Source organism: Gymnodraco acuticeps, unplaced genomic scaffold, assembly GCF_902827175.1.
Source record: "Gymnodraco acuticeps unplaced genomic scaffold, fGymAcu1.1, whole genome shotgun sequence".
Taxonomy (NCBI): Eukaryota; Metazoa; Chordata; class Actinopteri; order Perciformes; family Bathydraconidae; genus Gymnodraco; species Gymnodraco acuticeps.
In genome coordinates, this window is record NW_022990484.1 from 809,150 (window position 1) to 832,830 (window position 23,681).

Sequence of the window (23,681 nt, forward strand, 5' to 3'; positions counted from 1 at the left end):
TAATTTTTTTGACTTGCAAAATTATCTTTTAAATTGACAAACATCATATGTGTAATTTGTGGCACAATTCAAACGGGATAGAAAGATAATCTTTCTCTCGTCATTGACTTCAATACATACTTTTTCCGAAATAAGGTCCCATGGAGGAAAGGGAGGGACTTCGCCTCTCTATACATCCACAGAAAAATCCAACGGGCCAGCCTCACATGCATACACATTTGGGTATCTGTTTTCTTTACCTGGCAGAAAAGGGCTTCCATAAAATACCATAAAAACTAAGAAAATGTCTTACATACCTTTCATGTGAAGCTTTTATGAGGGAATACTGCACACAGCTTGCTGACTTAAACAAATATCAGCATTTTCCACATCTTAATGTCAATTTCAATTCTTCATCTGAATGTGATTGATCTAAATAGTCTGTCCTTATTGCATCAATAGTTTGAGATTGATGGCACGGACATGAATAAACGAACCCAGAGGACATACTTCCCATCACCATGCTGCAGTCCCTGGGTGGGCCTTACTGTTTTTGACATTTGAGCCACGGGGTGAAGGCAACTGTTAGTGAGACACAGCAGTGAGCGCCCCTCCAGAGGGGACGACACGCAGCTCTCCCCTCAACTCCTGCCAACAAATAATTCATGCCACTAACATTTACTTTGTTCAAACGCCGTCCGTTCTTTATCCGCCTGTGAACCTCAAAGTACCTGTTTGAGGTGAATTAACAGCCTTCAAAGAAATATATAACAGCTTTTAGAGTTTTTTATGCAGTGAAAGAAAAGTCTATGAAGGACTTCATTATCATAAAATAAAAATAAATGTAGTTTGAAATACACTTTAATCGATATTCAGTGTACAATTGAGCTTTACAAAAATCTATTCCTTGAATAAATAAAAAGAAAAGAATCCCTTGAAATTAGAGATGTCAGCAAGCTATAAAAGCGAACGCTAAAGCTGCATCTGGCTCAGAGGGAGAGAATATTGTAAAACTTTCCCAGAAATGACGTAATGTTGCTTGGATCTGAACTTCTTCCTCTTTGTGGCTTCAGGGCTGGGAGTGGAGACTTATTCAGGAAGTTCTATGGGCAGAGATGCACATAGTGTTCATTAGAAAAGTTCCTCAAGTTCAAATAAAGGCGTTGTGTCTCATCTTCTTCAGAGGTTTGGTCGAGGGTCGCAGCTCATCAGGTCCGTGGGCGAAGGCACAGAGTTCGGCCTGCAGGGGGCAGCGCTGAGGGTGGTGGTCGTAGAACCAGCAGGCGCGAGTTTTCAGGGCCCCGGGAGCGAGGGGCTTTCTTTTTGTATCCGCCCTGGAGGCCTTCCTGTCCCGCCAGTCTCTTATATACACCCTCCCTCCTTCCACTGAAAGAGAAGGAATGACGAGATTTAAAGCCTCTCCAGAATGAAGTGCTCCTTCCAAAAACTACAAATAAATCTTTTTGCCTGAGTTATTTTCAGGATCCAGAACTCATAATATTTACTGCGTATCAGAGACGACACCTGGTTGAATCATCAGCAAAGATCTGAGTTACTGTGTTGGAAGATATCTGACTTGTATGGGGGAAAGTGGGAGACCTTAGAGATGACAGGGAAATTAAGAATATTGAGGGAATGAGGAAAATGTACTATTGGATTTCACCAAAGAATAAATATTATGTCATTTTTTAGGTTCATATCAGTATTGTGTGCCTCTACTATGACATCTTTTTAGCCTTTGCAGACCATTGACATGCACAAAAACCTATATAACAAACTACAGGAAAGGGAAAACCCCAAAAAGCATAATAGGACCTCTTTAAAAATATCTATATCGTAGGACTTATGCGATAGAGAGACATTTAAATAACACATTTAAGACCAAATACCTGATATTAATATTGAGACTATATTGTAGCATTCATAAAAATGTAGACACAATAAGATTTTTGAGGAATAAATAACCATCAGTAATTTCGATATTGAATTGGTGAAGACATATTGTGAAAATTAGAAAATCACATTGACGTATTGCAGCCTTTCAAAAACAGGGAAAGGACAATATGCCAAATAATGATATCGAAATCTAAGTCTAGTATCAAAATATTGATATATTGATATATTGGCCTGCCATATTGTATTCCCTTTGTTAAAATCCACGTGTCCAAACACTTGTAGTCCTAATATGTTGCCCTTTAGGGAAAAACACACAATTTCCTCTATTGTATGATAGCTAAGAGAATGTATATAAAGCGTATGGTCCAACTACCTCTGAAGACTTGGTGGTTGTTCTTCAGCAGCGTCTGGAGGCCTCCACACTCCTTCTTCAGGAGCTGCAGGGTTTCCTGCTTCATCAGTCCAGCCGCCTCGTTCACAGAGAGGCTTCCTGAGGAGGGGGAGAAAGGGATAGATAAGAGCAAACACGAGTGACAAAGGAGCGGGAGGAGATCTATCGATGTCACAATCATCAATATATTAACAAGCTGTCTCAGGCATGCACAGAAACCCTTTTCATCCCACCACTACAGAGTTCAAAACAAGATTCCGATGAAGACGATTGGCTGGAGCCAGTTGTTTCAAGAGAGGCAGTGCTATATGAGAATATGCTAAAGGAGTGAAATGTGATCGATGCTACGTTGGAACATTTTTAAAAGGACACCTCAGTCACTGTCTTTCTGTGCGAGTAAGGCCTGTGAAATGTGCTCAATTACAGCTGCTCAAACAAGCTGTCAGAGCGACCAGCATGCATTTCACCGCTGCATCCCACTAACATCTATTTCAGTGCGTGAGTCACTGTTGTCACCCCCCACTGGGACATTCATTTTAAGGGTGGATATTGAAATGCCTATGCTACAAGCTAGCGAGTAGTAAGCATATAAAAGGGCATTGGAATGAGATTTTCTGTATTTTTGGAGTTGCCCTTTTACCCCCAGAAGAGACTTCAATCATGGTTGACCTTTAGTTTGGACAATTGACAGTCTGCCTCCTTCTTCTCTGACATATTGGAGAGGGACACAAACGCATTCGTGCTAACAATATTCGACTTAAATCTGCAGACACCATAATGCAATCTTCATTTCAGGTATGCACTGTTGGCCAAGTGATTATTGAGAATGAGAGCATTTCAATGTGTCATATCTTTTCCTTCCCTTTTGATCAGTCTTCAGTTTGTCAAATAAATAAATGTACAATTTGAAAGACAATATATGGAGTTTTATTTGTACTTCTACATGACATTTTTGATGGCGATTGTTCTCAGTTTTCTGAAACATATTTTCCACCCAAATGCATGGTGGTGAAATTGCTGAGTTAATACCTAAAATATGCAACACACTCCCACATTCACAGACACTAGCAACGGCCAAAAGCAGTCCAGTGCTGATTGTGAATCTGGGCAGACTGCCGTCCTATAGCCCAGACTCCAGGGAGCTCAAGGCCTTAATATAATATCAATACAACGTTTAGAGCTGCCCTTTAATGCCTACAAAGTTAATGGGGATTAATGGGAGAGGGGCAGTATTGACAGAGAAGACTGTGCTTGGCGAAGACCAAAGGAGATGATTATTAATTGATCGGCTTGATGTACAGTACATTTTTAAGCCTAAATGTCCCTTGTGCAGAGATGGCTGGTGATTGATTGCTTTTTGTGTTTTTGCTGCTCAAGCCAATTCAGAATCAGGCTGGATGGAGTAAAAATGAAAGAGAAAATCTGTTGTAAAAAATAGCATTAGCTTTACCCGAAAATCTGAGTTATCAAAAGGGTTCACAAGGCGTTTAACAAGTTAGGAGATAAAAGGAACAGAACCATCTTTTATTTTTGTATTATAAAATACATTTGAGTAAAAATTGAGAGAACAAATGTACTCATCATATTAAGATATATTGTAACCAAAATCTAAAATGAACTGTACTTTAAATAATCCCAATCAATTGCCTCTAAATGAATGGCCCTGAAAACCGAAACATGGCAAACATCTTTCATTTTTAAATCCCAACATTATATAATGTATCGTCATCATAGGATAATGAGCCATTTGCATTCCAGATTAATGGTCTTTGAAACATTAGAAAATGCAGATTGCAATTTCCCAAAGTTGACATTTAAATTGCAATCACAAATGAATTCTCTACCATCATCGGTGCAAGATTTTAGATGGCTCATCAATAAATTCAACAAATGGTTATGGTTTTAATATTATAAGCAAAGGAATAATTGTATGTGTTGGGTGAGTGCAGCGTGCAGAGTGCCCTTTGATATCCACCAGTTGTTTGTCCTTTTCGACTTTGTCCCTCTCAGCTTCCTTACAGTGAAAAGGGTGGCTAAGCTAACAAAAACAGTGTTATTTATCTCAGATCATGCCTAATTTGAGTGGACCATCACATATCGAGTATAGAATTAATCTGCAGATGCTCCGTGTCAAAATTAGACTTACTGATGAGACTTTTTGAGCCCAAAGAAGGCCCAACTGTGGCCTGCAACATACAAGTCAAGGCTTGTTTTGAACTTCCCCGTATGCTGGAAAGGCTTTTTGCTACTGAAGCAGTTGTTGATCACCAAGGGGTTAGTGGTCAATGAAGGTATACAGTCCATCAAATACTTTCTTTTGGAATTGTGAAACCATAAGAGGTCCTTGAACACAGTCATATATTAGCACAGCTGATATTAGGCTCATGGGTCGAGTAGTAGTCTATGCAAGATTAGTCATAAACAGATACACACACACGAACAAATGAATCACTTCCAAGCAGAGATAATCAAGGAGGGAGGATGATGATGATGATGATGATGGTGCAAAGAATAACAGCTGGGTCTTCTGAAGGATTGTGGGAATAAATTCCAAAATTGAATGCACCCGTCCGTTATAATACTGTGCCCACTCTCTCTTTAATGCAGGCTATTTCTGTTTAGAACATGTATATAATAGATGTGCAAACTATACAAGGAACATTATCATGAGACACCATGTGAACTTTTGGCTTACTGTACATGTCTTTTGAAATGATAAAATATTGCATCGAGTATAGTACATGTTAGATGGAGAGCTATACACTGACTTTCATTCTGAGCAGCTTACATAACTACCTGAGTCCGGTCAGCAGTAAAGCATGCATGAATTAGTAAATCCACTTAAAGCTAAAGTAGCAGCATCACACGTTTGCAACTTTCACGCAATAACAACTATACAGTATTTAAACCTCATTGCACAAATATGAAGCGAAGTAACAGCAGCAAGGCTTGTGTATTTGCTTCACATAATGACATTTGCTTCAGTAAAACATAGTCTCTCAGGATTTTGATCAGAAGATACTTGTACAAATTGTAATACACAAGCCGAACAATCACTTTTTAATACTCAATTGCTATGAATAGAAAAACCCTAGATAGCAGTATTTTTCACCCACAATCACATTCAAAAATCTACCTTTCTTTCCCCTTAATTATTGTTATTTAAATGTTAAATGACTGTTTGTGTTGTATTAAAGCTTCATCTTGCAACAGCTCAGGAGCAACTGATAAATTGCTAATATTTTTAACAACATTTGGGCTTACACTAAAGTGAGGAAGCTATTTAACCAAACATCTACTGAAGTACTCATTCCAACATTACAAATTAGTAGATTAAAACATCAAAAATCCTCACAGTCTTTGAAGAGGCCATTTAAAATGGAGAATTGAATCTCAAATGCCTTTCGATGACTGAGGTTCTTGTGGATCTTTCCAATATAGGCGGGTTCACTCTGAATTTACCCTTTGTTCCTTCAGGTAACTGGTAGGAATACCTCAATACAAATGCATTCTCATGCATAAATCATAGATGCTGGTGCATTATTCATCAAGTCATCTCTATACAGAGTTACTGACTCCCTTTATTTGCTCTCCCTCATATTTTCTACAACTAAATGCAGCACTGACATCACGACATATCATTTTTCAGTTTTTAATCATAGTAGTCCTTATGTCCTTATCTCTTTCATATGGGATGTGTGTGTGTGTGGCAGCAGTGGTGCAGAGGCGTTGACAAAGGTGATGCGTGGGCAGTGCATATGTGTGTGTGTGATGCGGCGTGCGTATGTGGCACTCTCTGTAGCACGCAGTGAAGGAAGTGCGGCTGGCAGAGAGATAGCTACAGAGTTCAAAGTGGCGTCACTGTGTGTCATGAAAGCCTTTCCGGATGATGCCGAGAGGGGGACAGAGATAGAATACATGAAAATATATGTTAAGGTAGTAGGCTACTGAGGAATGTGAGAAGAGATTATTTTGTGTTGTTTTGGAACATACCCTTTCACTTTTGCTGCTTCCCTGTTTGTATTCCTTGTGCTAGGCTAAGATAACAAGCTGCTGGCTTTAGAATTATATGAATGCATACATGCCAACCTTTCCAAATCCAAAAGAGGTAGGTTTGCGCGCGGCAAATGTGCACGCTCAAATGAGGTAATCAGAAGAAATGGAACCCCTGTAATTACATGTATAAACCATGTATTTAACATATATTGCATCATTTTATGTATTTTTCAGAAAAAGTGGTAGTTTGGTAAACGGTGACATCAACGACATGTTTGGTCTGTAAAATGCCCTGAAAAGTAAAAGAATGGGAGATAAATATCCCAAAGTCTCCACATTTTATTATATTTTTAATGTGTGTCTGGTCCTCTTTCAGTTGAGACAGTGTAGATGAAGGATGTGTCAGGATGTAGAACTCTTGTGTGAACATTGGATAAAGCCAGGTTCATATTTTTGTTTCATGTTGTTGACATATTAGAGTCAAAGGTTTGCACAGAGCAACATATCTTTGTGTTGCGCCATAAATCAGAAAATACTGCATTAAAAAAGTCATTTCCTGCATTGTGTGATATAAATAATGTACAGGCTTTCAGATTGCTGTAGTTCACTAAACAGAGACATTAACGACATGTTTGATGTTGAAAATGTCAGAAAAAGTGAAAGAATGGGAGATAAATATCCCCAAATCTCAAAATGGTATTATATTTTGTGTGTGTTTGTGGTCCTCTTTCAGTTGAGACACTGTAGGATGCTTCAGGAAAATACCAAACACTGGATGCCTTTCAGTCGCCAACATGTGTTTGAGACACTGATATTAACGGGGAAACCCTGCAGGACTCAAATGCCTCGTCTCTGTTTCCTCACTCATTTGGGAGTGATTGCCCATCAGCCCCGGGGGTGCAGAGGACAGGCAGCGTTACTCCCGGTCTGCACGTTGTTTCTCTTTCAGAAACACAGAGGACTGTTTGTATGATGCGATCACAGACACGCTGCAAACGGTGTCCGCCAAAAGTCGAGTCCAGTGTCTATGTATTGTCATTTTTATTTGTTATAGTTTGGGAAGATTGAAAATCGGTAGGGAAAGCCAGCTAAATCGGTAGGCTGTAGAAACATGTCAAAAGCAGTAGACTACCGCCCAAATCAGTAGGGTTGGCAGGTATGTGAATGTATAAAATGTTTACCCATTTAATACCTGAACTACATTTTGAGATCTGTTATACCATATAAAATAATATGCCACACAAATGTATACAAATGTAGAGGTTTTATAAATTGCTACAAAACTTAGCTAATGGTATGAATGCTACTGCTAGCGTTAGCCAAAGCAAAAACTAAATTAACTTATTGAATATTGCCCATCTGTTTATAAAATGTAACCTTTTTCATGTAGCCTACTGACCTATTGTTAACAGTGTAAAAATACTAGTTCCACATAGTTAAATGAATCAGCTAAACCTAAAGCCTGAAGGAAAAAAAACAACAACAGGCCAACTCCTGCTAAAGCTAACATTTCATTTCAAACCTTTATTTACCCAGGTGTATCCCATTGAGATCATTGATCTCTTTTTCAAGGGAGACCTGCTCATAACTAGCTTAGCCAGAAGCAACTATCTCAGATTTTGAATCTAGTTGAATTCATGCCATAGCAGGTGCCTTTGAAATCACACAATGTATTCAATTGAAAAACAGACAGCTAGCAAAAGAGATGTAAACAATGATAATGATTTGATAAACACACCAGTTAAAATGTAGGACAAAGCTAAACTAAAACATTGTGTCTGTAGATCCATAGAGTGTAGCTAGCACCTGCAATGTTTTAGCATTGTGTTGGTTTCAAAGCAGTGGTTCTTTAAGGTGACTTAAAGGGGACCTATCATGCAAAATGCACCTTTGTACGTCTTTTATACATGAATATGTGTCCCACCCCGGTGTGTCAGGGAACTCACCAAGTGTCAGAAAACACAACCCTCTCTCTTTGCCTCCATACCCAAAATCTCTACAACCGCTACAACGGATCTGATACAGACCGATACAGATTTGAAAATAGTCTGATGTCAGTGACGAGGAGCTCCGCCTATGAATGAGAGGTTGCCGCTCGTAACTCGGGCCCCTCCTTTGCAGGGGGGCGTGGTCAGCTGCAGCGCATGCAAAGACAGGGGTGGAGGAGAGCAAAATAGAGCGAAATGAGGCATGGCTAAAATGCATGATCTGTTTGGTATTTTGAAAAAGAAAATGTATAAATATACCTTATATAGGTATGGCCCTACAATATATTATTCAAATATAGCATGATAGGTCTCCTTTAATAATTATTACAAATCCTATCACAGCCTTAGTATCTGTAACGTTTGCCAACCAGCCTGGAAACTTTGGCCCTTATCTCCTCAACTTCCCTGCCTCAGTAGATACTAATCTCTCCCTTTGTAGGAGATATTTATAGCTGCTCGGCAACAGAAGTAATGAATTCAGAAACTCCCAAAGTGCACAATAACATGACTGGATCAGTGAGATTCTCTGATAATGTGTTCTACTCTGGATTTAATTTGAGCCTGTTTAACGCTTCTGTAGCAGCTCATGCCCAGGGAGACAGATTTTTGGGGTGTTATGTGGGTGTTGTGGTTTACCTCCTCGATTCCAGTCACTGGAGGACCCTCCGCCATCCTCTTCAGTCATTCCCAGGATTACATTAGCAACCTGCAGGACCACACCGTTGACCAAGTCCCGCGGAAGAGCAGCACAGTTTCGAACCGTTTCCACCTTGTCTCTGGGCTGGAAACCAACTCCCCAGCTGCTGTCAGGGGTCCTGTCAGGGTCTCCCTCTCCATGGCAACAGTTCCCGTTACTTCTGATGCCTGACCTTTGAACTGTGGCCCCAGGGGCTTTCTGGCGGCTCTGTATGTAATGAGCTCTTCGCTCCTCTGCCTCGGCCTGGTCAGATATCTGGTAGTTTCTTGACTTTCCCACCAGACACACCTGTGGAAAAAGAAGCTAAATGTCAGGGTTTGAGTCCCATGGGTGCCGAGTGTCCAAGGTGTACAAAAAACACTTAAGAATACGAGTCCTAAATACAGGTGTTATTATGGACAGAAAACTGAATTATGCCCACGCAAATCATTTTACATATATGTACTGATGTTGGGAAAGATTTCCCTCTTGGGACCTAACCTCCTCTAGGGCGGTCCGGGGGGCATGCTCCCCGTTTAGATTTTTCTTTTAAATGTTGAAGTTAAAGCGTCAATCTGGTGCACTTTGAGAGCAAAATCAAGAGATCTATGGATACATCTCTCAACACCCAGATGAAACAGACCTGTAAGCCGATTTATTTTTCTTTATGGATATTTTACAAATCACTCTCCTTTCAAACTGTATTCTTGTTTATTAATAACAACTTTTTTTTACTGTCATATAGTATTTACCAGTTTACTTTATTCTCTTGTGTTTTTATAACTATAATGATCATATAAAGATATGCCTTTACCTCACTGGTTGTAAAAGCTTATTATAAACGTTAGCATAGCTAGCTAACCAGATGCTAATAACAACAAAGTTATTGACTGTATGATCAGTATGACAGATGAACAGCTAAAGACACAGACACGCAAAAACTGCGGCATATGTACGGCTCCTTATGGGTACTGCAATTTATGGAAGTGCCGGAGCGATGTTCTGGTGGTCTCCGTCAGAACTGCACCCCTGTCAGACGAGACATATACCACGTGATGACACATTAGCCTCGTGTTGTGTTCAAAGACCCTGATCTTGGCCAGGAAAAACAGGCACTTGCTTGTTTAATTTGTTTGCGGACTAATCTTTTTCTTTTTTGCGTGTGTTTATAAATTATCAAGAGGGCCGTACCACATAGTCTCGCGGGCCGTAGGTTCCCCACCCCTGATTTAGTCATTTGACACACTTGTACTGCTAAGACTATGAAAGTGTGAGGAGCCTCCCTCCCCCCACCACCACCACCACCACGACAAGCCGGTTGCTGTAACGGACAAAGACAAATATCTGTAAGCTGACGACATTGTGCATTTAAGCAACACAAATTGACTACATATTTTTCATCTGAACACTAACAGCCTGAGACACAAACTGGCTGAACTCAGGCAGCTATTCATGAACGGTAAGGCAAGCATATTATGCTTTTCTGAGACCAAATTGGACAATTCCATTACAGATTCAGAGATTGAAATTGAAGATTATCTTATAGTGAGAAGGGACAGGAACGTGAATGGAGGTGGTGTCTGCATGTACATACATAAAGACACCAATTTCAAAAACCGAACTGACCTGCATCATGAAAATATTGAATCTGTGTGGGTTAAAATTCTTTTTGACAATGCTAAATCTGTAATAGTCGGGACAATCTATAGACCACCGGAACAGAGTGACTTTTATGATACATTAGATGGGTGTTTGGCTGATGTGGGGGATGTAGAGACAATTATTATTGGAGACTGGAACACGGATATGCAACGTAAAGACACGTCCGTCTTCAAGTCCTTCAGTAGGATTTGTGATCTGCACGGCTTCAGCCAGCTAATCACCCAACCCACCCGGGTATGTGAAACAACACAAACTACCATTGATCTCATTCTGACCTCTGACAAGTCCAGGATCTCCAGTAAAGGGGTTATAGCATGCGGGTTAAGTGATCATTATATGATATTCTGTACCCGCAAAAAGCTAAAACAAAGGGCCGGCTGTCACAAAACAGTCATATCTAGAGACCTCAAAAACTACTCTAGCGAGGCCTTTAACCTAGAACTGGAGAGCCTGGACTGGTCGGATGAGCTCAGTGGTACACAAGTTGAAGAAACATGGCTTGGTTTCAAAAACAAATTCTCTGCAATACTCAATGATTTGGCCCCCCTAAGAACAACCAGGGTAAAAAAATCGCGCTGAGCCGTGGATGCACTCCGGCATACTGACCGCCATGAAAACCAGAGACAAAAAATGCTCTGAGTTTCATAAAAGTCAGTCAATGCTTTCCAAAAGCACGAGCAGTGAACTCCAGGCCCACGTGACTGAACTCAAAATTGAAAGAAACAGACTAAGAAATGACGTAAGCTCCATGATCAAAACTGCCAAAAAGAATTTCATCAATGTCAAAACTGAGGAAAACAAAAATAAACCCCGTGAACTTTGGAAATTACTCAATAACCAGCTTGGCTGCAGTAAAAAACTCAAAACGAGATTTTTCTAACTTAAACATAAAGACAGATAACAGGCTCATCACAGACAAACTGGATGTGGCCAAGTACTTGAACATTTTTTTCACAAACATAGCCACAACTCTTGTAAATAAATTACCCTCCCACTCAGGGCTTTTTGGAGTAGATCACATCATGACCTACTACAAAAACCTAGGGGTACGCAAAGATGATTTCAGTCTAGCAAGGGTAACAACAGCAGAGGTACTCATTAAACTGAGCGCCCTCCAACCTAACAAGGCCACTGGCCACGACAATATCCCCTCCAAATTCCTCAGAGACACAGCAACCGCCATCTCACCAGTCATAGCTCACATAATTAACCTCTCCATAAAACAGGGAAAAGTACCCAAAGACTTCAAAATTGCAAGAGTAACCCCCCTGCACAAAAAGGGCAGCAAATTGGACCCAGGCAACTACCGCCCTGTTTCTATACTTACCTCCATCTCGAAAGTCATGGAAAAAATAGTATATGAACAGGTCGAAAAGTACCTCGCGGAAAAGAAACTAATCTATGAATTTCAATCTGGCTTTAGAACATCCCACTCCACTGACACATGCCTTCTTTATTTGAGCGACCACATCAAACAAGAGGTGGACGAGGGCAAGTACTGCGGCATGGTGATGCTAGACCTACAAAAGGCTTTCGACACTGTCAATCACCCCATTCTGATTGACAAGCTAAAAGCAATTGGTTTTGATAAACTATCGGTGAGCCGGATGCAATCCTACCTGGAGGGGAGAGAACAGATGGTGGAGGTAAACGGTACTCTGTCCCCCCCCCTCCCAGTGAGCTGTGGTGTTCCACAAGGAAGCATATTAGGTCCGTTACTGTTCCTAATTTATGTAAATGACATGTCATCAGCATGTGACTGCAACTTGTTCCTGTTCGCGGACGACTCAGCCCTGCTGGTCTCTGGCAGGAACGGGTTGCAGGTTGAAAAAAAACCCTCAGCTCCGAGCTCGGCAGAATCTGCACCTGGCTCGCCGATAATAAATTATCATTACACCTGGGTAAAACAGAGTCCATTCTCTTCGGTTCGAAACATAATCTCAGCAAATCCGACGACTTCTCAGTTGCAGTGGGCGACATTATTGTCACAAGTAAGAAGGAAATTACATACCTAGGATCTATTCTTGAGGCAAACCTCTCCTGTGACAAAATGGCATCCAATGTAATAAAAAAAGTCAATCAAAGAACTAGATTCCTATACCGGATCTCCTCTCTGGTAAACAAAAACACCCTGAAAACTCTGGCAGGAGCACTCATTCAAGGGTACTATGACTATGCTTGCACGTCATGGTACCATAGCACCTCCAAGGCGCTGAAAATAAAACTTCAAACATCGCAAAATAAACTGGTCAGACTACTGCTTGACCTTTCATCTAGAACCCACCTCACCTCTGCCCACTTTGACAACCTAGGATGGCTTAGAGTAGACGACAGAGTACAGCTACTTGCAATGGGCCTGGTCTACAAGATCCACTACACCTCTATGGTACCCATGTACATGTCAAAATTCTTCCCAAAGGTCAAGGAATACCATGATCATAACACCAGAGGGAGCTCCACAAATCATGTGAAACCCAGATTTGGCACAAAAAAGGGGGAATACACGTTTCGCAATTATGCCACATCAAGGTGGAACGCTCTTCCCACAACTGTAAAGGAAAGTAAAACTATACTTACCTTCAAAACCTCTCTTAAAGAGCACCTTCGGGGGAGAGCATTGCAAAACTGGCCCCGGTAATGGTACAAATTTCAACCTGTCGTTCAATGGACAGCTTCCCCCCCCCCCCATCTATGTATATACTCGCATTTTAGACTCTGTTACTAACTGTATATCTGTAGACTTGGTATGTCTTAAATGTCCGGTTAGGATGCATTAGAACGAAATCTAAAGTGAAAATTGTAAACAAGCAATCTGTATGTAAAAAAACCACCTGTATGTAAATTGTAAATAAGCCATCTGTATGTTAAATATGTCTTAAATGACATGATGAATTGGAAATGGGGGACCCTGATGTAAACAAGACGAAAGTCTTTCTCTGGTCTGCATCCCCTTAACAATTGTATGTTTTGAGCTGTACTGTACTGTACCCAATATACAAGCTGTTAATAAACTTTTCAATCAATCAATCAATCAAAAAGTGCTGTATGTATAACAACAGGTTACAACCATCCTTACTATTATTGTGGTATTTTCCTGAAAATATTCTAGGTAAAATCAATGGCACAAGTGATACCTTAGTCATTTGTTATTTATTTACACTGGTGCTTAGTACCAGGTTGTTATCATACCAGCAATGGGTCTTGCTCGTTCTTTCGCTTCCCGTCTGATGAAAGGAGTGGCTGGATCAAGTTAGCTAACTAGCTAGTAGCAAGCACGTTAGTTAGCATTACAGTCTTATCCTTGTCATTTTTATTAGCCTTAACATGAAGTAACATCAAGTAACCCAACATTTTAAACGGTAAGAGTAGTAGTCATATTTCGTGAATCCTTTGAAGAGTACTGTCACACCGGTGTGATCATTCTATAATACACCATTTAAGCACGGGGGAGAAACGCTAACGCTACATTAGCATCGGCGATCTTTTTCTACTTCATGCTATCTGCACAAATGGTTGACATTAAACATTAAAAAGACCAGGCAGTTCAGAGATAATCAAGGAAGGCAGGCAGGCAGCTTTGCATGACATTCTTCTGGACGTGTTTCATGTGTTGATAGTGAGGGTAGTCTGTAGACTTGTTTGAGACAAGCGAGACCTGCACAGTTGCGATCAACGTCTTGCTAGTGCGTTGCATGATGGTTAGTCATTTTGTCCGACTTGCTCTGGAGGCTCGCCCACATGAGACGTTGAAATCTCGCGGGACAAAGACGCCCGCAGCCTTGAGAGCGAGGCGCGGCGAGGCGGAGCAGTTCCTCTCCACGGGCTGCGGAAGCGAAATGCTTGATGGGAAACGACTCGCTGGTATCTCGAGCTGAGCGCTCATTGGTGGTTTTTACCCCGTGCTGCTGATGAAACTCTCCAATTGGCTCGGCTAAAGTTTGTTGTTGTTTTGGTGTCAGTTTTATGTCGCCACATCCATTCCCATTTTTCATCATTGTTCCACAATGTTTATCATCATGAAATTAATATATATATATTTTATACTATACCTGCACTGCTTACCGTTTTCATACTTTATATATCTTAGCATATTCCTACACACTGTTCATACTGCTCACAGGCTGCTGTGTATCTAGTGTATTCATACCCCTCACTGTTTATTCATCATTCAATTCATTCTATATGTTATTCTGTCTATTGTGTACATTACTTTTCGCTTTACTGCTTGTTGCACCTGGTTAGAAGCTAAACTGCATTTTGTTGTCTCAGTACCTGTAATATGTGCAATCACAATAAAGTTGAATCTAATCTTGAGCAGGAACAAATGTATTTACTTAGTACATATCTGACATTAACGATTAAACACATGACGTGTGCATTCTTTATAAATGCAAACCGAGTCAAGCCGACTCCGGAGGTGGCGGTATGCACCTTCAAGCTGTTTGCAATCCGCCAAAAAACAGAGAGAAGAAGAAGAAGACGAAGCCGACTCTGAGCTGTCCAACTTCAGGCGAGCTTTCTGAGACCTCCCCCGGCTGCGATCGGCTATTCTCGTCTACTTTCGAGGCGAGCCGCAACGCGTCTCAAACAAGCCTAATCACTTTTTTCACAAGACAATAGTGACAGCTATCTTGGTGACGTGTGTTGTTGTGAGAGTCTGCGAGACCAGAGATGTAGTTCATTAAGCGTTAAAAAAATGTATTTAAAAAAATGTGTTACTTCACAGTTTTACGACACATTTTAATTTTTTTGACTTGCAAAATTATCTTTTAAATTGACAAACATCATATGTGTAATTCGTGGCACAATTCACACCCAACCTTTCACACCCAACCTGAAGACATTTAAAAAAACGTCAGTCTTGAGTTGGGTGTGACTCAACTTGAAGGTCAGTGTGCTTTGGGATGAGATGCCAATTGTTGGAGAATGTGGACTCTTGACTTCTTGTCATTGGCTGAAGGGCTAATTTGATTTATGTCATTTTGGTTGCTATCAAGCTCATTCTTCTGTGATTTTTTTATTAGGTGCATTTTCTCATTGAAAACAGGTAGTGTGGCCGAGCGGTCTAAGGCGCTGGATTAAGGCTCCAGTCTCTCAGGAGGCGTGGGTTCAAATCCCACCACTGCCATTATATATACAAGAATCAAGTGATATTTGGAAACCACACCCAACCTGAAGACAGTATCAACAAACCTCAGTCTTGAGTTGGGTGTGACTCAACTTGAAGGTCAGTGTGCTTTGGGATGAGATGCCAATTGTTGGAGAATTTGGACTCTTGACTTCTTGTCATTGGCTGAAGGGCTAATTTGATTTAAGTCATTTTGGTTGCTATCAAGCTCATTCTTCTGTGATTTTTTATTAGGTCTATTTACTCATTGACAACAGGTAGTGTGGCCGAGCGGTCTAAGGCGCTGGATTAAGGCTCCAGTCTCTCAGGAGGCGTGGGTTCAAATCCCACCACTGCCATTATATTTACAAGAATCAAGTGATATTTGGAAACCACACCCAACCTGAAGACATTCTCAAAAAACCTCAGTCTTGATTTGGGTGTGACTCAACTTGAAGGTCAGTGTGCTTTGGGATGAGTTGCCAAATGTTGGAGAATGTGGACTCTTGACTTCTTGTCACTGGCTGAAGGGCTAATTTGATTTAAGTCATTTTGGTTGCTATCAAGCTCATTCTTCTGTGATTTTTGTATCAGGTGCATTTTCTCATTGACCACAGGTAGTGTGGCCGAGCGGTCTAAGGCGCTGGATTAAGGCTCCAGTCTCTCAGGAGGCGTGGGTTCAAATCCCACCACTGCCATTATATTTACAAGAATCAAGTGATATTTGGAAACCACACCCAACCAGGGATTGAAAGATAATCTTTCTCTCTCCATTGACTTCAATACATAATTTTTCCGAAATAAGGTCCCATGGAGCTCCCCCGGAAGGGGAGGGACTTCGCCTCTCTATGACACCATTAAATTGCATTGTGGGAAGTGAAGGATGTAGAGGTTTTGTTGCGTGACATGCGTGACCCAGGATAAGTGGAGCTTTGTGTGTTGATATTAACCATTCAGGACCATAGGACTTTTGAACTTGTTTTTGAGTATACAATAAAAAGGAAAAAAACATGTTTATCCCACAATATGACAAATATTTAGAATAAGAGAAGTCTTATATTAAATATATGAAGTCAACATAAGCATTGGTGTTTAGTCCCAACTCTGTAAGCCTACCCGTTTGGTGGAAGGTATTCTCAGGCAGTCCTCTTCCGTGTTGAAGCCACTGACTACGCTGACCTCCGTGATGAAGTCGATGTATTCTTTATACTGAGACTTCTTACAATGCCGTCTCTGGTATTTTGCAAAGAAGTCGAAGAAGCAGCAGGGGAGGACGAAGTACCGACAGGAATAAGATGATCTGAAGAGAGAGAAAAGGAATATAATCATACCCTGTGCCATCGAAAATAACAATTACAATTATTTTGTCTTTTCAACAGAAAGGAAACAACAATCCATTCCTAGAGATTATCCTCTGTGTCACTTCAAAGTAGATTTCTCAGATTGAGGCTCAACATCGCCACCAGGTGGACGCTTTAACACACACACACACACACACACACACACACACACACTCTCTCTCTCTCTGCCCATAATGTTATTCCAAATTGGGGAGATCAGCTGGCCCTTCAGCTGCTGAGTGAGATTGTGTCTGCTGATGACTCGCCTGGCAGCTATAACGGGGATCCAGGGTGTGAGTTCGTCCGAATGGTTCCCAATCAGCCAGTCCGTATCCGGGAATAAGAAGCTCTCGCTGGGAGTAATTGCTTTTTCCTAAAATAGCAAAGACCCAAAAAGCACAAGAGATCCTTAAAGCGGGGAAAATGCAAGCTGGTGTGATTTAATTCTGAATTTGTATTTAAAGGAAAAGTCTTATCTCAAACTTTTTATATATCAGTGTGAAATGTATGAAAGCTGATTTAAACTTGGTTGGTTGATTGGATGCAATTGCTTTCTTGGCAAAATAACACAATTCCAGCAAATCAAGCTAATACTCTATGTAAAAACATGGTATATCGCACCAACATCCCACATATTGAAGCGTAGTAGCACTGAAACCTGTGAGGTTCAGAGAGAGCCTCCAAATAAAGGTTTGGGACTGCACACAGCACCCCTGGGGGCCCAGAAAAGATTGGTCTGGCACATCCGCTCCCAAAAAATCAGTCAATAATAGATGAGCTGAAATGGAAGCAGTCAGCAGCTTGATGTCAAATAAATGAGGAGGCAGACAGGAGGGTGAAGTGTTTTTGGGACAGGGTACCCTGCAAATGTGTGAATGTTCACATGGATCTGTCTTGATTCACTGTTAGACCCCTGTGCAGCAGTGCTATTTCTCATGTTGTAGTTTCTTTAAGTGTAACACTGCCAGGGTGAAAATGTTTCTGTTTTATGACTGGTAAATAACAGCTAACGGTTTTTTCTTGCTGATTTCTGCAAAATGCTTCGATTCATCTGCAAGTACTGGATACATTACATTTATTTTTTTGTCCATTTAACATATTTTAACCCAAATATATTGAGTAATAACTTGTACTGTATACAACCAATAAAAGCACGAAACCTCTAAAAGCAGGACATCTTCACATTGTCCATATAAAACAATTAATGGGTTATCAAAATTGTTAACAATGGATTTTTCTGTCAATCAATTAATCGACTAATTTTTACAAACAGCATCCCAAAGTCTATAATAGGATTGCATGAATTAAACTTTTAATGGCCAATGTTGGGTACAAAAAAAGACATTTTAAAAAGGTGTTTTAAGTTTTGTTATTAAAATGTAAAAACAATGGAAATTAAACATGACTTTTTCTTTTTACCAATACATGTATTCATGAATCCTTACTTTCTTTGGATTTGTACATTCAAAAAGAACAATCTCACTTCCAGGTCCATAATTAGCTATCACATGACACATAGTGTTTACAAAATTATCATGGAGTTCAATTGTACTGTTTCGAATCCAGCTAGACAGACACCTACAGCCTGTGATATGGCTTCCCTGTACTGTGTCAAGTTATAATAAACCTAAATAAGTTACAATGAGCCCCCCCTCTTCATGCTCAGCTTGCTCACCTCCAGCAGAGTCTGGGGGCCGAACATGTCCCAGATCTTCCTCCTCCGAACATCGATGCCCTTTCCAGGATGCTGCAACACAAGACGGCATGACGGTCAGCCGATTGCTGCGTGCAAATTCAATTACACCTGTCCTAGTTTGTGATTGGTCGTTTAAGCGACACGGTACTGTGGATGTTATGAATTCAGAGACACAAATCCCCCTGACTATACCCCACCAGCCCTGTGGCATTGATTAGGCTGCTGGTGAAGATTTCAAAAGAACTCCAGTATTTAAATAGGCAGTTTATTTGTATTTATTAGTAGTTACATTTGTTATTCCTTCCTTATTATAAGAAGCAATTATATTCATGTGAATCCATCTTGTTAGAAGTGCCAATAAAGCAAGTAGCATGGCTCTGGCAGTCGGTCCAGACAGGAGATGCAATAGTTTGCTTTCAATAAATTGATTAGATGATCTAAAGACAATCAATCGGAAACTTTTTGAATAATTGGTTCATTGCTTATGTTAAAAAAAGATTAAACCGTCCTGTATTTCTATTTGCTGTTTGATGCAATCATATGTGATAGTAAATATAATATGTTTGTTTCAACTTTTAGATTTGGCCATTCAATTCTAAAACAATAGTTAGTAGATATCTCCTGTCAAATGTACAAACCTCCACCATGGAGACACGACAGGCAATTTTCATAAAACTTTGTGGAAGGGTCAAGGAGGAACCAATTACATTTTGCATCAGATACACATTCAAGAGCGAAAGCATTCATTATTTTTCACAAGTTAACATTGAGAGACAGGGGCATCTGGCCTTTGCGGAGGTCACTGCTCTCGGTTGTGCTTCTGAGTTCAGTCTGTTGTGGGTTTTAGGTGTAGGAATTTAGTTTGGTTTTCTTGTACTTTCCAGGAGATTCAGTTAGCTTTTAACCAGGGAGTAACGTACTGTAAATCAAAGACAGCCAACATTCATCCAGCACGTTGCTTACCCCTTCATTGGCCAGTATGTGAACCAGGAGGCCGTTTCCACAGCCCAGGTCCACAAAGGACTGTTTTTCAGTCAGACCTTTCTCCACTCGCTCCTCCTCCCACAGCACCTGCAGTTCAGTGACAGAGATTCAACACCACTGTCTGATCATGAATGCTTTTAAATCACCTGCAGATGCTGCTCACACCCTTTCACCTGCCTCTGGTGTGACACATAAATCAATTTACCGAGTCAAAGCCTTTTTTCACACTCAGATTGATTCTCTCTTGGATTCATGACCTTACAACATGTGACAGATACAAAAAAGAGCTTCACCTTAGCATATATGTACAGAATGGATGTGTTTGTATACTTCGCAGTGGTCATACAGGTTAAAATAAATATGAAAAGACATGTTACAAAATAACTCAAATCGATCGTTATAAAACAATATTCAAAACCAGGTTTGAACTCACGAGGAGATATGTAGCAATGGCAACGTCCTCATAGACAAACTTCTCAGGATCCGTAACCTCAGGCCAAACCTAAAAAAAAAGCATTGGTATTCAGTATTAAAAATCAAGAAATAGAATCAACAACACAGTTTATACGCCTCTGTCGCTGGGCAGACTTTACCTTGACCATGGCCTTGTACTTCTCCTTCAGCGTCTGGTACATGACGCTGTACTTCTCCACCGGCAGCAGGGACAGGGTGCTCCTGAACTCGCTGCTCTTGCACTCGGTGGCCCAGCGCACCAGTTTGGGCAGCAGATCTGAGGACAGCCAGGGCAGCCTCGGGTACGCCACGCCATCGGAGAACCACTGGTCTGAGGCCAAAACATGCAGCTCCAACGACCTGCAGAAGAAGATTATTGTTACCGTCTTAAACTCTTTTATTGTGAAGTATTGTACTATCACTAAGAATATGCATTGTTTGTCATTTCAGGTGACTTTACCGTTAACACCATGAGCACAGGGAGCTTCAGTGTTACTCTGGGTTACCTCATTTAAATGAAAGTGAATACGGGAATATGCGCTAACTGTATCACAGTAATGAAAAGACCAGGTCTTTAATGTTGGAATTTCTCCTGGTTAATAAACCAATATTAAGGGCGTGTCTTCAGGAGTCAAATGTCAAAATCAGTTGTTAAGAATAAAAAATGGGAATGGAGAATGACTAATAAACACCCTGCCGATAACATCCCCTCTGACAATTTTGTATCCTTTTTTTTATTATTTGTTGTGTTCTCTATGTTGTCTTTCCCCTGTTCCTATCATTGCTGTAAAGTCACTTTAGTTTTGTTTTTGCTTGAATACAAATACATTTAAAAAATGGTCATGTAAAAATGTTTTTGTATTAGCCACTCACCATTCCTCACAGTCCTGATGGAGGAGCTGGAACTGATAAATGTTTCCCCTCTTGAGAGAGACCTTTCCTTCTGAATCCTCTTCAAACGGAACAAATGTCACCTGTTGTCTGCCGAAGTCTAAAATGGATTAAAGAGATATAAAGAGGTTTGTATAGAAGACAGAGTTTGGTAGAGCTTTTCATTCAAATCCACTCTCAGAGGTGGGAAGTAATAAGTACATTTACTCCATTACTGTACTTAAGTACAATATTGAGATACTTGTACTTTTCTTGAGTATTTCCATTTTATGTTACTTTGTACTCCAATACAATTCAGAGATAAATCATGAACTTTTACTCCACTATATCTAATTCCTTTAGTTACTTTACAGACTTTGGATTAATGATGTGAAATATAATCAACACTTAAATACGACTTTAGTTACACCTGGAGTAAATTCTCAAACTACCCTACAGTATACAAAGTCATTCAAACAAGCTGCACCTTTACCAGCTTTGAGAACACTTAAATGCATTAATAATTATAATCAAAAAATATACAATATATTATTCTGAAATGGACCAATCTGCAGAATGAGTACTTTCACTGTTGGTACTTTGGGGATATGTGATGCTAATACTTTTGTAGGCCTACTTGCATTTTGATTTACTTGTAACAGAGTATTCCTACACTCTGGTACTTCTCCCACCTCTGTCCACTCTTACCTTTGAGGATAACCTCCTTATGCAGGTTCGTCCCATAGTTGTTGACTTTAGGAATAAACGTCCTGACGCTGGAGACCCAGGGGGTTTCCTTCTCGTGTGTATTCTCAGGTGTATTCCTGCAGCAGGCCATGAAGGAGAGCACATCCTGAGCGAGGTCAGGCTCCTCCAGCAGCGACAGCACCGCCTCTCTGCCCACATCCCTACTCTCCGTCTCCTTCACCCCGCACAGACGCTTGTTCACCACGTGGGGTTTCTTTATCCACACGTCCACAGCTGACCAGAAGCCTTCGGGAAGAGTCTTACATTCTCCTGGAAACTTTATCTCAAAGAGTTTTGGCATAATTGAGCATCAGACAGGACCACAAGCCATGTGTTTACATCTGCATACGGAGAGAAAATTACTTCCGGGGTCTTTTTACGTAGATAAAGAAAACCAGATGAAGTGGCTTGTAGAATTAGCTCGCTTAGTTTCCCAATTCATATCCTAAGATTAAAAAACAAATGTTGAGCTTTACGATCAACGTTGTTCTAGGAAAAAGTAGAAACATGTTGTCGCGGTGTGATGACGTTGCCACTTACAGCCAATGACTGTTATTACAATCACACAGCAGAGGTCGCTGTTGCTATTTATTTCCATTAAATCAGCAGACAGTGTATGATCAAATGTATATTTTTTATTTTCTCTAACCAATAAAATAATTAAACAAACATATTCCTAAAAGCATGACCTCGCTATTTCTATTGTGATCATGATTATTCTTACATTATTAGGATGCATACTCAGTGATGCATTGGTGCCTGCTACTCTTTAAACCATAATGACCTCAATTAGACCCATAATAAGGTAACATCCCTTTGACATTATTCCACATTAATTTTACATATTACATGATTATTATCTCTCATGCATAAAAAGTATAAAACAAATGTAAAAAAACATGTATTTGACCAAGAGTATCTTTGTTATTTTTTTTACTTTAGCGACACATTCATCGCAAGAAGAGTAGCACAAGTCAAGGCTGCATATTCGTCGATTCACACTGCCACAGCACAGATTTGTGAAGTGGTAATGACTGATTTGAGAGGTTGTAATCACCAAGTTGCAGTTGTAATGGAAAATATATTTTAAAAATATATATTTTTCTGCAAGTGAACATTTCCTCACTAAGTTCATTTTTTTTTCTAGAAGCTACACAACTTTTCTTCTTCTTCTGTGACTTCAAATGTGGTTCACAGATACATGGATATTTTATACAAGTGTAAATGTATGCACACAAGCTCAGATTTTTTTTCTGCAAGTGCTCACATCAGGTTTTATAAGCTCTCTCATTTTGAGGCTCCCATGCTGTAAACTGACACTAAGTTATTTCAGCCTCAGAGACTTAAGACAGCAGGAGGAGTGTAAACATCTGAGTCACACACTCCTTGTTTGGCCTGTACATAAGACTGCTCATCAAATCCTGGAAATTACATGTTGTACTAATGCCTGTACAGTGGGTTAAAATTAATGAATTCCTTAAACTGTTCATTCTTGTGACGCTTTAATTCCTATTAATGAAGTCATTATACTGTACGTTTTATTTGTATTGTTTGTTAAGCTCTTGGTTAAAGCAGTTGGCCTTTCACAAAGCTTTCTATACACTAATGATGTAAAACTCACATGTATTCCTGCAATATATGTCCCTTTCTTCTGCCATTTGGTCATAATCCATATCTAGTTAAAAGTGCATGAGAGAAGTGTGAAGCTTCTGTTTATGAGTTCCTTTGGATAGCTGCTCCATTGAAATCCATTGTGTGGGGGTGGTATTGAGTAGTCAGGAAACGAGGCAGGGAGGAACAACTAAGGGAGATACTGTACCAGGAAGTGCAAAGTGCAGGCAGGTCCTCCACAGCGCTGCCTGGTTTGCATTCAAATGAACACACATGTAGGAAGCT

The 23,681-nt window shown here is 40.3% G+C and overlaps 1 protein-coding gene and 3 non-coding genes across 4 annotated transcripts; 3 read left to right on the plus strand and 1 right to left on the minus strand.

Moving 5' to 3' along the window:
• Positions 1-822: 822 nt before the first annotated feature.
• trmt44 (tRNA methyltransferase 44 homolog) lies at positions 823-22,354 on the minus strand. Its single transcript, XM_034226385.1, has 11 exons — positions 21,747-22,354; positions 21,042-21,159; positions 20,309-20,528; positions 20,149-20,217; positions 19,695-19,802; positions 18,711-18,782; positions 17,302-17,408; positions 16,812-16,995; positions 8,887-9,235; positions 2,249-2,365; positions 823-1,365 (listed from the first exon to the last, which is right to left on the minus strand). Exons 1-11 carry the CDS (start codon positions 22,084-22,086, stop codon positions 1,130-1,132), a joined length of 1,920 nt encoding a protein of 639 aa, XP_034082276.1. The 5' UTR covers positions 22,087-22,354; the 3' UTR covers positions 823-1,129.
• Positions 15,635-15,716, plus strand: trnal-aag. The gene has a single exon. It is a non-coding gene; the product is annotated as a tRNA-Leu (tRNA).
• Positions 15,973-16,054, plus strand: trnal-aag. The gene has a single exon. It is a non-coding gene; the product is annotated as a tRNA-Leu (tRNA).
• Positions 16,312-16,393, plus strand: trnal-aag. The gene has a single exon. It is a non-coding gene; the product is annotated as a tRNA-Leu (tRNA).
• Positions 22,355-23,681: the final 1,327 nt, after the last annotated feature.